The following is a 16,226-nucleotide window of genomic DNA, read 5'->3' as shown; positions in this document are numbered from 1 at the left end:
GAATTTTTAAAATATTTTTTATACTGTTTTAACAAATGTAATTTATTTATATTTTATATTTCTATGTTATTATATAACATTTACTTTTTATTGACTTTTTATTATTTTTAGAATATTGCAATATAAAAGTCAATTTTTTTTTCTATATACAGAAAAAAAAAAAATTATTTATTGAGGGGTTTTTGTTGTTTACCCTGCAAACTTCAAGATTTTAAAACTACTACTTTTCTTTCTTTTTTTTTTTTTTTTTTTTGCCAGGATTTCTCACTTCTCACGCTGACAAAGTTCCTCTTGAACTTTTTTATTTAGCTGAATATTCTATTAATTAATTCAGAAATTAGATTTTATTATAATTATGTTATTTTATAACATTTTCTTTTTATTGTTTGATTAACTTTTTTATTATTTTTAGAATATTGCAATATAGAAGTCTATCCTAATTCCCCCCCAAAACAAATGCAAATTACACCATTTTATTTTAAAGTAAAAATAATATTTATTTATTTATTTATTTATTTATTTATTTATTTATGTCTGAAATGTCAGCGTCCATCTCCTACAGAAGGACATGCTGAAAATCTCGCCGGAGCTGTTCCACCGGGCTCACGGTTCAAAGAACCCATGATGTTTTTGATGTCTTGTTTTTGCTCTACCAAACAATTATGACTCATACGAACTAAAGCCATGAACCTGTGTGCGTTTGCGTTGCGAAAGTTGAGTTTTCACGACTTCAGAATAAAACAGAAAGTCCTCAGGCTTCATCCTTCTCCACTCTCTGGAACTTCGCTTAAAGTGTGTTTATCCGCACCCTTAGATTCAGGGGCTCGTCTGCCTGCCCACAGGCGGTTAATAATTAATTTGCCGTGCTTGCCTGACCGTTTGATCATCTCCTCATATCTGTGCGCTTTCTGGATTTTAGCATGTTCCCCCTAGAGAGCCTCTTCTCATGTCTTGTTGTGTCAAGCTTGACCTACTGCCCCGCGGAGAGAAAAAAAGCGAGCGCTGGCGGAGGCCCGCCGAGAAGAGTCGAGGTAGACAGCATGATAATTTGATGAGCGAGAACAAACAGTGCTGGGTTCTGAGAGGGGAAAAAAAAAAGACAATTTTGTATTTTCCAAAACTAGCGTAATCCACAAAGAACAAGCAGTAATGGTAGAAAAGATGACAGCTCCTGTTCTCCAGAAGCTGGAATAGCTGGGTCACGAACTGTCGTCAGCGACTGTCACTCCTGGATGTCGTTAGCTTACAGCTGGCATGTCTTACGGGAAACGTGCGTAGGGTTTTGGATGCTTCACCTGACAAGGGGCTTTTAAATCAAGGCAGAGTCGCAGGTACTTTATTATTCATTGGCCAATAAATTATTCAGAGCGGCGTCGACGTGCACATTGTCTGTGGTGTAATTACCGGCGTGCTGAAAAACAGCCACTTTCCATTTGCGTTGACGCACGACGGCCCCCGTTTCTTGTCGACGTCTCTATCGTAGCAGAACGGGTCACTAGTCCACTCCAGTCGTAGTCCCCTCACTCGCTATTTTACGCTCGAACGCACCCTGAATAACTGTGTGTGGGTGTGCGTTCAATCACTCTGTAATTTAATTTAATTGATTTGCTGTTACAGTGGCCTTGTGACGAATTGGGTTAGCTTCACTTTACCTGCAATCACTGTTCACTATAGCTTGCTAGGAGCATGTGTGCATTCACCACAGTTCACCTAAAAACACTGCAAGAGGGTATTTACCCACAATGCAATGTGCTCAGCTTGATTCGCATTTCCAGGAAGTGATATCAGCTGTCGTAATCTCTTTCTTGACTCTTGACCGGACTGTCAAAATGTAAGCCTGTGCCCAAAAAGGCTAAATGCTAATCGTGGTTTTCTTTTTTCTTAGCTCCACCCAGATTCACGAAAGTACCCGTCGACATGATCGGCGTCTCCGGAGGTGTCGTATCCTTCGTATGCCAAGCCACAGGTGACCCCAAGCCAAGAGTAACCTGGAATAAGAAAGGAAAGAGGGTGAACTCTCAACGCATTGAGGTGAGACTTAGCGTGCTAGCGCTTCTGTGGCGTTTCTCACTAAATGCCATCAAAAAGACATCTGGAACTGTTTTTAGCTTCAATCTCGAGTGTTTACATAGCGTACATATCTTAGCTTCTGTGGGTTTTAGCGTAAGTCTTATATTCCTTTCTTGTTTGCTGTGTTCTTTTGTCATAACACAGCTGGCAGCTGTAGTGTTGATCAATGTTTAGTGTGTCTTAATTAAAACTAGCTCCGCATTTAACCACGCTGTCACTATTCAACAAAGATGAAAAACTTCCCTCAAAAAAAAAAAACATCAACATAAAAACACGTTGGTGGTTGGCGCGAACCCAAGAGTATGCTCGAATTATCATCTTGGTTGCATTTAAAAGTCATTTCGTGAGGGGTTTGAATTAATTCGTTCCCCCCGAAGGCTTTGCTTTGATATTGATCTACGCACGCTTAGGACAGTGTGCCATCACCAGGCTGCTTCTCATTATCGTAGCCTTGAAAACTCACCCCCCGAAAAACCGAAGAGAGTTTTGCCACTGGCTTACAAAGAGCCTCGTTCCTCTTTGTCATTCCCTATTGATTCGAGCGACTGTTTCGCTACAATGACATCAAATGCGAAGGCACCGCAGGAGCCTAATTAACTCTCTCGCATAATTTGAGCTCACAGCAACATCTAGACGTTACAGGACATTTTGCTGCCTTAAAATAACACAACAATTTTTTTGTCAAAATTAATTGATGTAAACATGAAAAGGGTTAGGGGTGAGGGTCAAAAGTTGAGGATGCGGATTGATCAATCCAAAACTTTCAGCAGGGAAGTTACAAGACCATTCCCCCAAGAGTAGGGGTGCTCAAACTGGTGTCCTGCAGAGTTTAGCTACAACTTACCTCAACACACCTGCCTGGAAGTTTCTAGTATGCCTAGTAAGAGCTTGATTAGCTGGTTCAAGTGTGTCTAATTGAGGTCGGAGGACACCAGCCCTCCAGGACCAAGTTTGAGCACCCCTGCCCTAGAGCAACTAGGAATCGAGTGTCTTGCTCTCGAGGCACTTGGGATCGTCATTTTCCAATTCTGGGACTGAATTCAATGTCTTTGTATCTTCAGGCCAAATGTTGAACCACCAGGCAACTGCTATTGATGTTTTACAATGAAACATTTCAGTGTAATACACCGACTCGGTCTTTGTCCTCTCACACAGACAATAGAGTTTGACGAAGGTGCGGGAGCCGTCCTAAGGATCCAGCCTCTTCGGGCACCTCGAGACGAGAACATCTACGAGTGTGTGGCGGAGAACAGCGAAGGCGAAATCAGTGTCCAAGCTAAGCTGTCCATCATTAGAGGTAAGATCCAAGTCTTATGAGTTGACAATTGTTTTAAAGTCAGGGATTTCCAATCCTGTCCTGTGAAGTTCATCTGCCTGGAAATTTCTACTCTACAAAATCCATTACTGCATTAGTATGCTTTCAACAGGTACACCCTCTTACCTTATTTAGCCCTAAAAGGTGCACATTAGTACCCTAAATACCTTTTATAATGGTACAACTCCAGGTCGGCACCAACATATAGTGCAAATGCGCTCACGACGACCAGAGTTTGATTCCCGTCTCGAGGTCCTTTGATGTTCCCACTCCCCGCTCTTCTCCCAGTGCCTCTCAATAAAAAGGCATAAACAGCCCTTAAAAAAAAGGATACAACTCCAGTAGCAGCTTTTGGACCTTTTTTCTGATAGAGTGTGGTGATCCCGAAAAAACCTTGATTAGTTGGTTTGGGTGTGTTAAATTGGGGATGTAGGTGAACACTTCTTGAGTTGGATTGGATCCTACCGCCTCAAATTTGCATCCTCTTCCAATCCTCGGGACCCACCTCCCAGAATGTCTTCGATATGTCCCTATTCAACACTCTAAGATGTTTTAATTAGTGGAATCCCCAAGACTGGAGTTGAGAAACACTGCCCTGCAGGACTATCTCGGCAAACCGAGAAACTGACCAGGATTCTCTGATTAACTTGAACGTGACCCAATCTTACTGTCGCAGAACCTCTGTCGTCATCACCATCGAGTTATCCGTTTGTACCCCGCGCGCTGAGGTCTAGCCATCTGCCTTGTCAATGCCGAGCGCTGGAGCAGGCAGCTTGCGGGCTTCTTCCTGGGCCCGAACCCAAGCCGAGGGTTTTTGTAGGCAGCCCAGTTTTACATGAAAATCCTGGCTTTGGCAAGACCCATGCGGCTCAGGAAGGAACACAGGCGGTAGCACTAGGGGGAAAAAAACGGCTGCTCCCCCCTTCGCTCTCTCATCCCCATCTGCTGTGGGCCTGCATTTACATCGAGCCTTATCAGAAGAGCAAGCCCCGCACACACTCACACAAAGGACGACACATGTGTCCGCATGCTCCCGAAGGAGAGCGCCTCTGCTCCTGCATGCCTGCGCGGACATCAATCAAAATCAATTAAACCGTCCACCGTCGCAGCTGCAATTTGTGGTCTCGAGCGGGTTCTTCTTTCATTTTGTCCCTGGCCAACTTCTGAAGCTGGTGACTTCATTAAGTACCCAGTCACCTTGCCGTCTTCAGGGTGTGTCCACCCGCCTGCGGCAGAGAAAACACAGGAAGGCTTTGCTGTAAATCTGCCGGTGCTCTTTCCAGGGGCTTAGGTTTGTTTTTAGCTGCCTTCTGGCTGCCCACAAGAGCGGTGAGCAGAATGCTTAAGATGTGCCATCTGCTTTTCCACCGTGTCGCAAAGTCCTCTGAGAGTCCTTGGAGGAGTCTCGGAGAAAATCGAGGCAAAGACACCTGCAGCCGTCGCTGCTTTGCCTCCGTGGGTCGAACCCCCGCCTCCCCTCCTCCGCTTTCTTCTCTTGTAGCCTCGCTGTTTTTCTCTTCAATCTGACCCTGGCTTTCAGCCCTTCTTGGCAGTCTTGTCCACCAGCGACCCAGAGCTAGCACTTCATAGAATCCAACACCAACAGCAGCCCAGGTTTTGCCATCTGCTCGCTTCCTGCGAGGTGTCAGACGCTCGCACGCTTCTTTACACATTCAGGTGTGTCTGGCCTTAGCTTGCCCCTGGTCATGCTGTGAGAACTCTGGGTTCAGAGTGCTGGCCAACAAAAGATCAGAGCGGGAACGCTGGACCGCACAGCCACGGGTTTGGCATCGTGCAACCTGAAATCCGAAGGTGTCAGACCACCTTCCCGAAACATTAGCTTTTTTCCAAAACCTTCTGTTTTTTAGTCAGCGTCATAGGCTAACTCCAGATGTGAAGGCTTTTGCACAAGTTGGCTAGTTTTAGCAGCAGCGCAGGCTATATTTTGTGCTCAGTGGGGAAAAAAAGTCCATCCAAGATAGCAAATGAGTGGATTGATAAAACAGAAAAATACTAGGTTTAGGGTTACAAGTGCACTATTTTACAGAATGTGTTTTTGTACTGGGTATTTTAAAGCTTTTTAAAGTGTTGTGCTGTTAGCTTAGCAACATGTTAGTGAAAAAACTTTGGTTTAAGGTTAGGTTTAAGGCTGAAAGTGCACTATTTAAGCTAATAGTTGTGTATGCTATGGATTTTGATGCTTATTGGAGGGTTGTGCTGTTAGCTTAGCAATGTGTTAGCATGAAACTCTGGTCATCTTTTGTGGATGGATAAAATTGGTGCATAGCAGTTAGGCATAGCGTTACAATGCAATATTTTAGCTAATATTTGTTATGTATTTTTGTGTTTATCAGAGTGTTGTGCTGTTAGCTTAGCAACCTTTTAGTGAAAAGCTGTGAATCTGTTGTGGATCAATAAAACTGATAAAAAATGTTACAGGTTACAAGGGTTACAGGTGCACCATTTTAATATGTTGGTTTACTGGGTATTTTTAAGCTTATTAGAGTGTTGTGCTGTTAGCTTAGCAACATGTTAACATGAAACTCTTGGAATCTGTTGTGGACTGATAAAATCATTACAAAAAAGTTGGTTTAAGGCTATAAGTGTGCTCTTTAAGCTAATATTTGTGTGTGGTATGTATTTTGATCCTTTTTCGAGGGTTGTGCTGTTAGCTCGGCAACATGTTAGCAAGAAACTCTTGCAATGTCTTGTGGATCAATACAATTGATGGAAAGTAGTTAGGTTTAGGGTTACAAGTGCACTATTTTACCTCATAACTGTGTGCTGTGCATTTTGATGCTTATTAGAGTATTGTGCTGTTAGCTTAGCAACATGCTAACAGGAAACTTGTATTTTGTGAATGGATACAATTGATGCAAAGTAGATTTAGGGTTACAAGTGCACTATTTTACCTCATAATTGTGTGCGCTATACATTTTCATGCTTATTAGAGTGTTGTGCTGTTAGCTTAGCAACATGTTAACATGAAACTCTTGTCATCTTTTGTGGATGGATAAAACTGATGCAAAGCAGTTAGGTTTAGGGTTACAAGTACACTATTTAGCCTATTTATGCTTATTAGAGTGTTGTGGTGTTAGCTTAGCAACATGCTAACATGAAACTCTTGTAATGTTTTGTGGATTGATAAAATTGATGCAAAGTAATTAGGATTAGGGTTACAAGTGCACTATTTTACCTCATAATTGTGTGTGCTGTGCATTTTGATGCTTATTAGAGTATTGTGCTGTTAGCTTAGCAACATGCTAACAGAAATCTCTTGTATTATTTTGTAGATGGATTAAATTGGTGCAAAGTAGGTTTAGGGTTGCAGGTGAACTATTTTACCTCATAATTGTGTGTGCTATGTATTTTGATACTTATTAAAGTGTTGTGCTGTTAGCTTAGCAACATGCCGACAGGAAACTCTTGTAGCATTTTGTGGATGGGTAAAATTGATGCATAGTAAGTTTTAGGGTTCCATGTGCACTTTTTACCTAATACGTGCAGGTGCTTATTAGGGAGTTGTGCTGTTAGCATAGCAACATGCTAATGGGAAACTCAAGGGTTGGATCTCTTGTGTGAATAGCTCCGTTTGAGTTGTTGCGTATGAAAAATGCCCTACATCAGTGCTTTATTAGAAGGCAGAAGCCTAAGTAGACAGTATTCTTATCTTTTTGTCAGTTTTCCTTGCTTGCTTCACCTCTTCTCATCTCTAATCTCATCCTTTACTTCCAGAGTTCGCGCTGTGACCCTTCCTCCTTCAAACTCTGGGCGCAGGAACTCGTTAGCACTGCAGCTCGCCAGAGAGGATGATCTCACCGCAGCCCGTGCCCGTTTGATCAGACGCGTTTAATTGGCTGCTACCCTGCAGGACGAGCCACGTTTGTTCTGTCACTCCTCGCGCCATTTTAATTGGACTGCTCTGACCCCGTAGTTCGCCGCCGAGCCCCTTTTATTAGCCATTTTTTAATCACAGCTTTCGTGCTGCCATTTCCAAATTCGTCCATGTCTCGTTTGTCCCACTCGAGTGCAGTTTGAGGAATCCTAATGTCACTTTTCTCTCTCACGTCTGGTTCGAAGTGTCACTGCCTCTGATCAGAGACACTCAGCACTTTGTGGATCCTCACAGCCGAATTCGATTCATGACTCATCCATTCTGAAATCTCGTCGTCTCACTCTAGATTTGATACGGGCTGCTGTGCAGAAATCAGCTCAGTCTATACCAGCGTCTCACTCCTCTGTCTCCTCACTCCTCTGTCTCTGTGTCTCACTCCTCTGTCTCTGTGTCTTACTCCTCTGTCGTCCATCTCTGTTCCTTCTCCTACAGCTCTTTCTTCCTTTCTGCAAGTCCCCCCCCCGTCACGTTCCCTTTTCCAATGACATTTACTTGCATAATTTTAATTAATAAATTGACAAGTATTCAAAATATTTATATTTATTTTATTGCATTTCAGTTTATTGAATTTATATAATAATAACAATAATAATAATAATTTATAACAATTTATCGTAAATTACACAACGATTGAAAATATTTGAAATATTTCTATTTATTTTTATTTAATTTATGTAATCAATTAACTAATAAATAATAATAATAATAATAATAATAAAAATATAAATTAATTTAATAATAGTAAATATTATAATAATAATAGTTACTAGCATATAAAAATAATATATAAATGTAAATAAAATAACTCCCTTTTTCCCTGACATTGAATTACATCATTTTTATTAGTAGTAGTAGTAGTATTGGATTTATATAATATATAATTAATATATAAATAAAATAACTATTGTTATTATTATTATTATTATTATTATTAATAAAATAATAATAATAATAATAATAATCATAATTTATACATTTAATTAATATATATATTATTAATATACATTATTAATTAATATATATTATAATATATATTATTGAATTTAATTGAATTTCAGTTTATTGAATTTATATGATAATAATAATAATTTATAGTAAATTACGCAACGATTGACAAATTTTTTATTACATTTCAATTTATTGAATTTATTTAATAATAATAATAATAATAATTTATAGTAAATTACGCAACGATTGACAAATATTTTATTGCATTTCAATTTATGGAATTTATGTAGTAGTAGTAGTAATAATAATAATAATAATAGTAATAATAATATAAAAATCTAACTTAATTTTAAAATATTAAAAATATAATAATAATAATAATAGTTCTAATATTTATATAAATAATATATAAATATAAATAAAATAACTCCCTTTTTTCACTGACATTGAAATACATCATTTTAATTATTATTATTATTATTATTATTGAATTTATATGATAATATTTAATTAATATATTGATAAAATAACTCATTTTTCATTGACATTTGATTACATCATTTTAATAATAATAATAATGAATAATGAATTTCTATAATGATAAATTAAATGATAAAATTAATATATAGATGTAAAGAAAATAACTGTGGCATCAAAAGTAGTTTAAAATAACATAAAGATGCTGAATCAATCTACTTCAGGTATTGTGGTCCACTTATGAGAGTGTTTGGCCGTTTTCATAACTTCATTACAGTGCAAAAGGGTTAAACGTCTCTCCACACACCTGATAAACCGCAGCACTGAATGCCCAGCCCAAGGGGATTGTGGGTATTAGCCTCAGTGTGCTCTTGAGTGATTTGGAGTAAAAGAGCATAGCTCATTAGCGCTCCCGCTGTTCTCCGGCGGAAATTGGCGCGTCCAGCGGTGAAAAGTGCGTCATAAAACATCAGTGCGCCGGAGGCCGCGGACACAGGCCGCGACTTACACAGTGTGTGTCTGCTATCAAGAGCCGAGCTTGCGGTTATGTCCTTTCCTGTGTTAGTGTCCGGTTTCCCGCTCTTTAAGGTCCTGCAAACCCCGGCCGTCTATTGATCGTCCTCTCCGAATAATCTCTCCGTCTTCGGCTGATCCGCGTTCGCTCAATATGAGCCGGTAATTAGCACTGGCCTGTGTTAGAGGGCCACATGGAGTCCAGTTACACACTAGCGCGTCTTCACGTTGTGTTTTGGAGTTGATTTTTACCTGTGTTTGGGTAATATGCATATTGAACTGAAAAAACATAGGGTGTAATGGGTGTTTACGTCTTCCTCTGAAGTGATTGGACTTTCTCAGTGTTTTATCTCTCAGTTGTGTTGGTAATGAAGATCAGACAGACGACAGCGACTGGATTAGATCCGTGTTTCTCGCGTGCAGCTGTATTTGCCCACTGCATCATGACTATCCGCTTCTCATAAACAAAAGCAATTCCCATCTGCGCTCAGCTGCTCCCCGGTGCATAATGCGTTTGTTTAGCCGCGTTAAGAGCTGCTGAAATGCATGGAGTCTGTCGCCGGTGTATTCGCACAATCCATTATCGGCAGTTTCCTGTAAAAGCGCGAGAGAGTCGTTTGGTATCTATATAGCCTTCCTGCTTTGGGACTCAATCTCACGCTTTCTGTTTGGTTAAAAATAGTAAATATAAAAATATATCTATAAATACATGTAAAACTATAAAAATGTACATTTTTAATGTTTATTCATGTATTTATTTATTTGTGAAAATGTACATATAGTTTATTATTAATTTATTTATTAAAATACAAAATGTTTCTTTATATATTTCTATTTAAAATATTTCATTTTAAATATTTTTTTTTATATTTTAAATAAATGTAATATTTTATTTAATATTTATTTAATATATAATATTACTTAACATATTGTAAATATGATTTATTTATGCATTTATTTATTTATTTATTTATTCATTCATTCATTACATGGTCATGCTGAATGTAACAAAAATATTTACATTTTAAATATATTAAATATTTAAAAATTTAAATAGAATTTTAAATATATTAAATATTTAGTAGTTTAATAATATGTATTTAAAATAGAGATATAAAGATATAAAATATATAAAAATGTAGAAATGAGTAAACATACTCATTTATTTGTTCATACATATTTATTTTAAGAAAGGCACATCATTTTAGTACATATAAGTGCTAAAAATAAGTATGTATAAAAAATGTAAATATATTTTTAAATATAGTATTTAATATTTAATAGTTTATTAATATTTATATAACTGAGATATAAGAATGTAGAAATTAAAAATATTTATTCATACAATTAATTATTTTTAAGAAAAGTACATCATTTTTTAAAATTACATATTTATTGTAAATATGAATGATAAACATGAAGGAACTTATTTATGTATTTATTTGCAATAATATTTAAAATATATTTGCAAAAATGTCCATGGTAAAAGTCTGTTTGTTTGTTTGTTTATTTATTTATTTATTTATTTGCTATCTTTCAATTTCTTTATTTGTGATGAACATAGGAAAAATATTAAGACATTTCCTTTGTTTTTGTTTTTTTTTTAATTGTCATTTTTGTATGCAGCGTCTCTTTATATAGCCTCCCTGCTCTGGGACTCGATCTCACTCTGTTCTCGCCGACGACTCGTGTTTACGCTGCCGCTAATGATGACACACTGCTCACTTCCTGTTTGTTGTGGGGAGATAATTGACAGTGGTGGAAATGGGGTTCACATGCTTCAAACTTCCCCCATCCGGCTGCGAGATCACGGCGACGTTTGATCCTCGGCACCGCTGTCAATCAGACGTTTGCGTGACGCGCGATTGTTTACGGCGCTGATGAGGTCGCTTAAGGAGCACCTCGAGGAACCGCGCCGCTCGGGGCTTTCGGGACGGAAGAGGAAGCGAGAGTTTATGTCTGCTTTGATCCTGTGAACCTGTGAGCCGTAATCAGGCCTGATTGGCCACGGGGAGCGACGGGACGGAGAACAGCATCAAACGCCCGTCTCTGGAGCGGATCGGAACAGAAACTTTCACTGTTTTGCTCGAGATGGGGAGTCCTGGGGGAGATGATGGAGAGTCACTAAGGTCGGTTTCCGTCCTTCAGGCCATTTTCAGAGACGGAAATAGTCAAGTTCATCCACATTTGTTGCTCTCAACTTCTGCTTTCGAAGATCTAGTTCTTCTTTTGGACGCTGTGAGGTTGTTGTTTCTCTGTCATGCAGAGTGACAAGAGGTTAAAAAGCATAAAATGTCTTAAATTCGTTATTTCTTTATTTTTGTAGTGCATTGTATTTTTTATTTATATTTTATGAATTTTGTATAAAACAATTTATATAAAAACAAACAAAAATACTAAATGTACATGTAGAGAAAAAGAGATTTTTTATTTGTTTATTTTGAAATTCATATTTTTGTAAATATGCTAAAAGCACAATGCTAAAATGCAGAAAACATTTAGGAACTACAAATATTTTACTTATTTATTTATTTTACATTTATTTGTATTATTTTAAATTTTTTATGTTTTATTTTATTTTATTTTTTATAACATGTAGATTTATTTATTTTTAAGTACATATTTTTTGTAAATATGCTAGAAGTACAAGTAGGAAAAAACATTTGCAATGCACAAATATATTTATTTTTACGTTTATGTTTTATGTATATGTAGGGGAAAACATTTAGAATTTATTTATTTATTAATTTTTACATTATTTATGTTTCATATTTTATTTTTTTAAAAAACGAACAAAAAGTACACTTAGAAAAACATAGAAATTACAAATATTTCATTTATTTATTTATTTTACTGTTTGTATTATTTTTCATTTTTATGTTTTGTTTTGTTTTATTATATTTAAAAATGAACAAACAAAAACTATACTTAATGTACGTGTAGGGAAAAACATTAAGAATTTATTTATTTATTTTTACATTTTTATTTATTTAGGTTTTGTTTTTTATTTATTTAAAAACAAACAAAAATACTTAATGTAAATGTGTAAAGATTTTTTTTTTTTTTAACATATTTGTAAATATGTTAAAAGTAAATTTAGACTTTTTTTAACTTTAAAAAAAAAAGAATTTACAAATAATTTTAGTTACTTCCAAAAATTTATTTTATTTTATTTTTTGTTTTATTTTATTTTATTTTATTTTATTTTAACCTGTGCATGTATTTAAATGAATATACTATGTAAGGGAAAAACATCTTCTTAATGACCATATATTAATTTATTTACAATACTTTTTTGTAAAAATGCTTAATGTAGATATTTTTATCATATTAAATATTTTTTAATTAAAGAGAAATTTATGTAGTTATTTATTTATTTTGATTATTTATAGCTTTTGCCATGTAAAAATGTCTGTGGGCTTTTAATAGTGATTTATATCATTCATCCTGACCATGTGTTTTTCAATATTTCTGCATTATTTTATCATTCTGCTCCTCTATGTTAAAGACTGTCTCCTGCAGCGCAGCATGTGAATGTTCTCCGGCCGGTGTCTGACTCGATTACTGATTTAGCCGGGCCGAACTACACCGAGCAGCAGCAGCTGTTAATATTTAAAGTCGAGCGCGTCTGAAAGGGCATCTCTCTCTCTCTCTCTCTCTCTCTCTCTCTCACGCTGCCATTCATGCAAAACCATCGTCTGCTCCCTCCAGCACTCAGGTTTGCATCTCTAACTCAGCTGAATGCGCTTGTGAGCGCCGGGATCCTCACGTCAAGTAGTCAGACGGACGGATGAGTCACCGAAAACTTACTTCGGATGCTTGTTTACTCCACTCCGGTGTCTGTCAGACTCTTTGTTCGGTGTTTTGCGCCAGAGTTTCACTTCCATGAGTCCCGGCGCCTCCCGAGCCGCGTTTGCAATTAAGTGCAATAATAAAAATGGCTCCATTGAGGCGTTTTTCCATTTGCCCTCCCCAAAAAAGCCTCCTGTCGGGCCATTTAGTCTGTGGATGCTGTAATTAGATGCTCGGCTAAAAGCGCACCGAATACAAAGCTTTTGCGACGTCACGCTGCGGCGTTTGGTCTTGTATTTACAGTCTTACAGCAGGTATTTTTTGTCAGTTTTGCTGTAGTGTGTTTTTCTTTATCAGATTTTTAAATTTCTTTGTTTTTTAATTAATTTGTTTAATTTATTTTAAGTTCTAAATGACCTTTTATTTATTTAGGAATTAAAAAATTATTTGTATTATTTTCCAGTCCATATTATTTTGCGAATATGCTTGATGTTCATGTAGGAAAAGCATTTAAAAAAATATCTTCAAGTTATTTAGTGTTAAAAATATATATTTTTATTGATTGATTGATTGATTGATTTTGTAAATGTGTACATATTAAAACATTTTAAAATACTTTATATTTAAATAACATTTTTGAAAATAATACAGATTTATATAACATGACATTATGTATTATTTAAAAAAAAATATATATATATATATATATATATATATATATAATATTAATATAAATTAATATTTATTTAAAATTTTGTAAATATATATGTAAGCATATGCATTTAGAAAAAAACATTTAGAAATATCAATAAAATAATTAATAAAAATATTTTTTTAAGAAAACTACATTATTCCAAATGTACTTTAAATTAATAGCAAATTAATTTAATAAATTAATTTAATTTAAAATACATAATGCAAAAATGTCCCTGGTAACAGTTTTATATATTTAAATAAGTTAAGAGGTTATGTAAAAACCATTTACATACAATTTATTTATTTATACATTTATTGTTTGTTTAACATTTTACTGTAAATAACTAAAATAAAAATATTTGTAAAAAAATGTTTTGTTTTTTTTCCCTAAATGTACAATAAGCATAGCTTATAAATAAATAAATAAATAAATAATCACAATTTAATCTAGGGTTTTATATAGATTTTTTTTTTTTTTTTTTTTTTATAAAGGTGCTTTATACATATAATAAACAAACAAACTAACAAACAGGTAACATGTTTAAGGTACATTTGCCAAAATTGTCAGGGAATGAAAATAACATTTACATATATATATAATAGCAGAATATAATATAATCAATGTACATGTTTAAAAAAAAAAAAAAAAGTTTATTTTTATTAGTTTTTTAGTGTAAAAATCTTTTTGTGAATATGCTTGCATATACAATATATGTAATCATGTACATTTAGAAAAAAAACATTTAGAAATATAAATAAAATGATAAAAAAATATCGTATTTAAGAAAGCTGCATTATTCTAAATGTATTTAATGTGCATGTAAAAAATAGCATTTAATCTTTAAATGTATTTAATCTTATTAATCTTATTACATGCAAATAGCATGAAAATACTACATATAAAATTGTACATTTGGAGATTTTTTTTTTTAATTTAAAAAATATTTTTATTTTAGATATTTACTATAAACCTTTAAACAAATAACAAATGAGTAAATAAAATCAACTGTACTATTTATTTAAAATATATATGCGAAAAATTTCCTTCTTAACATTCCCTATACATTTTTTTTTTTTCTTATTGAAGTACAGTTTTAGCTTTTTTTGATTCATTTGACGGTTAGATTGTTGTTTTATGAGCAGAGCTGTTTGTGTTTTTTAGCAGAAAGTGTTTCCCTTCCCTCTCATCTACAATGGCATTATCAGTGTATTGCCTTTCAACGTCTCATTTATCAGGGCCTTATTTTGAAGAAAACCACAGTGGTACATTCAGGGTTTGCGCTTGACTTAATTTACACGAAGACGTCCCGTTACGCATTACTAATGTCGGCGATTGAAGCGAACGGGAGCAGGAAATGGCTCCGGGAATGGAAATGGCTTCATTGACATTGTGCTCGGCGTTTGTAGTGGCCTAATGGTCTTCCGGAGCAAATAAATAAACACAGGAAGGCTGCTTCCAGGCTCAATCCAGGGCTGATGATACTATACTATCCGGGCTCTTGGTCACCCAAACGTGGCATCAAAGCAACAGCGAGATCTCAGACGGGGAGGTAGTTAACGGGCCTCTTGTCAGTGTCGCTGAGCGCATCCATCTCTGTCAGTCTCGCTGCTCGTCTCGCTCGTCTCTCCGCCTCCCTCAGGCCCCCCTGATCCGATCCGGCGCGTCCCGCTCCACCTCCTCAGGTACTGATAAGTCAGCGTGACAGAAACAGCTGGACTCGGTCATCAGCCAGACGCTCTGCGCACAAACATCGCCGCACGCCGCTGCCTAATTGTACAGTGTCCGACCGAGCCGTGCGATGGTAGCTTTATCAAAGCCCAACGGGGGGCGCCTGTGGGTAACGGGGCATCTGTACACACCGATGATCCACCAGTAAACACATCTCACAACAATCAGTGTCTGATCACTTACAGATGCCACGGCCTCGCAAGTTACTTTAAATGAATTTAATGTTCTGTTCTGCATTATATAATTGTTATTATATCATATTCTTTTGTATTAAACATTTGCCCTTAGTATTATACGTGATAATTGGGCTTAAATGCAGTATTATGTATCATATTAGGACTTATTTAGTATTGTGAGTTTATTTTTGTATCATATGTCATATTTGGGCTCATTTAGTATTTTATATGATATTTAGGCTTATAATTGATAATATGCATGATATCTTTCCTGATGCCGGGGTGGCTGGGGGCTTGGGCCCGTCAACGCTGCTTGAAGCTATATTTAATATTAAATAATATTTAATATTTTTGTCCTTTTTCTTAGTATTTAGACTAATATTTACTATTATGCATAATATTTGCATGTGCCCACTGTGCACTGTTTTTCTGATGACACCGGGGTGACGGTGACCCCGGGGCTTGGGCCCGTCATTTGTCTCATTATGCATTTAATATGATTATATTTGGGCTTTTATGTAGTATTTTGTATTTTTGGAGGGATTTGTGATAATATACATGACAGCTGAGCTCATATTTTGTATTTTACATCATATTAAGGCTTATTTAGTATTA

At 35.8% G+C, this 16,226-nt stretch overlaps 1 protein-coding gene across 1 annotated transcript in view; it reads left to right on the top strand.

Annotated features, from left to right (window-relative positions):
* The window catches only part of ptprsa (protein tyrosine phosphatase receptor type Sa), a 246,800-nt gene that overhangs the window by 134,463 nt on the left and 96,111 nt on the right, over positions 1-16,226 (top strand). Inside the window, exons 5-6 of the mRNA XM_051094491.1 lie at positions 1,886-2,031; positions 3,226-3,367. Coding sequence (XP_050950448.1) covers positions 1,886-2,031; positions 3,226-3,367 — 288 coding nt within the window. The remainder of the gene's footprint in view (positions 1-1,885; positions 2,032-3,225; positions 3,368-16,226) is intronic.

The sequence above is a fragment of the Labeo rohita genome, chromosome 22, assembly GCF_022985175.1.
Source record: "Labeo rohita strain BAU-BD-2019 chromosome 22, IGBB_LRoh.1.0, whole genome shotgun sequence".
NCBI lineage: Eukaryota > Metazoa > Chordata > Actinopteri > Cypriniformes > Cyprinidae > Labeo > Labeo rohita.
This window is presented reverse-complemented; position numbering and strand designations above follow the sequence as displayed.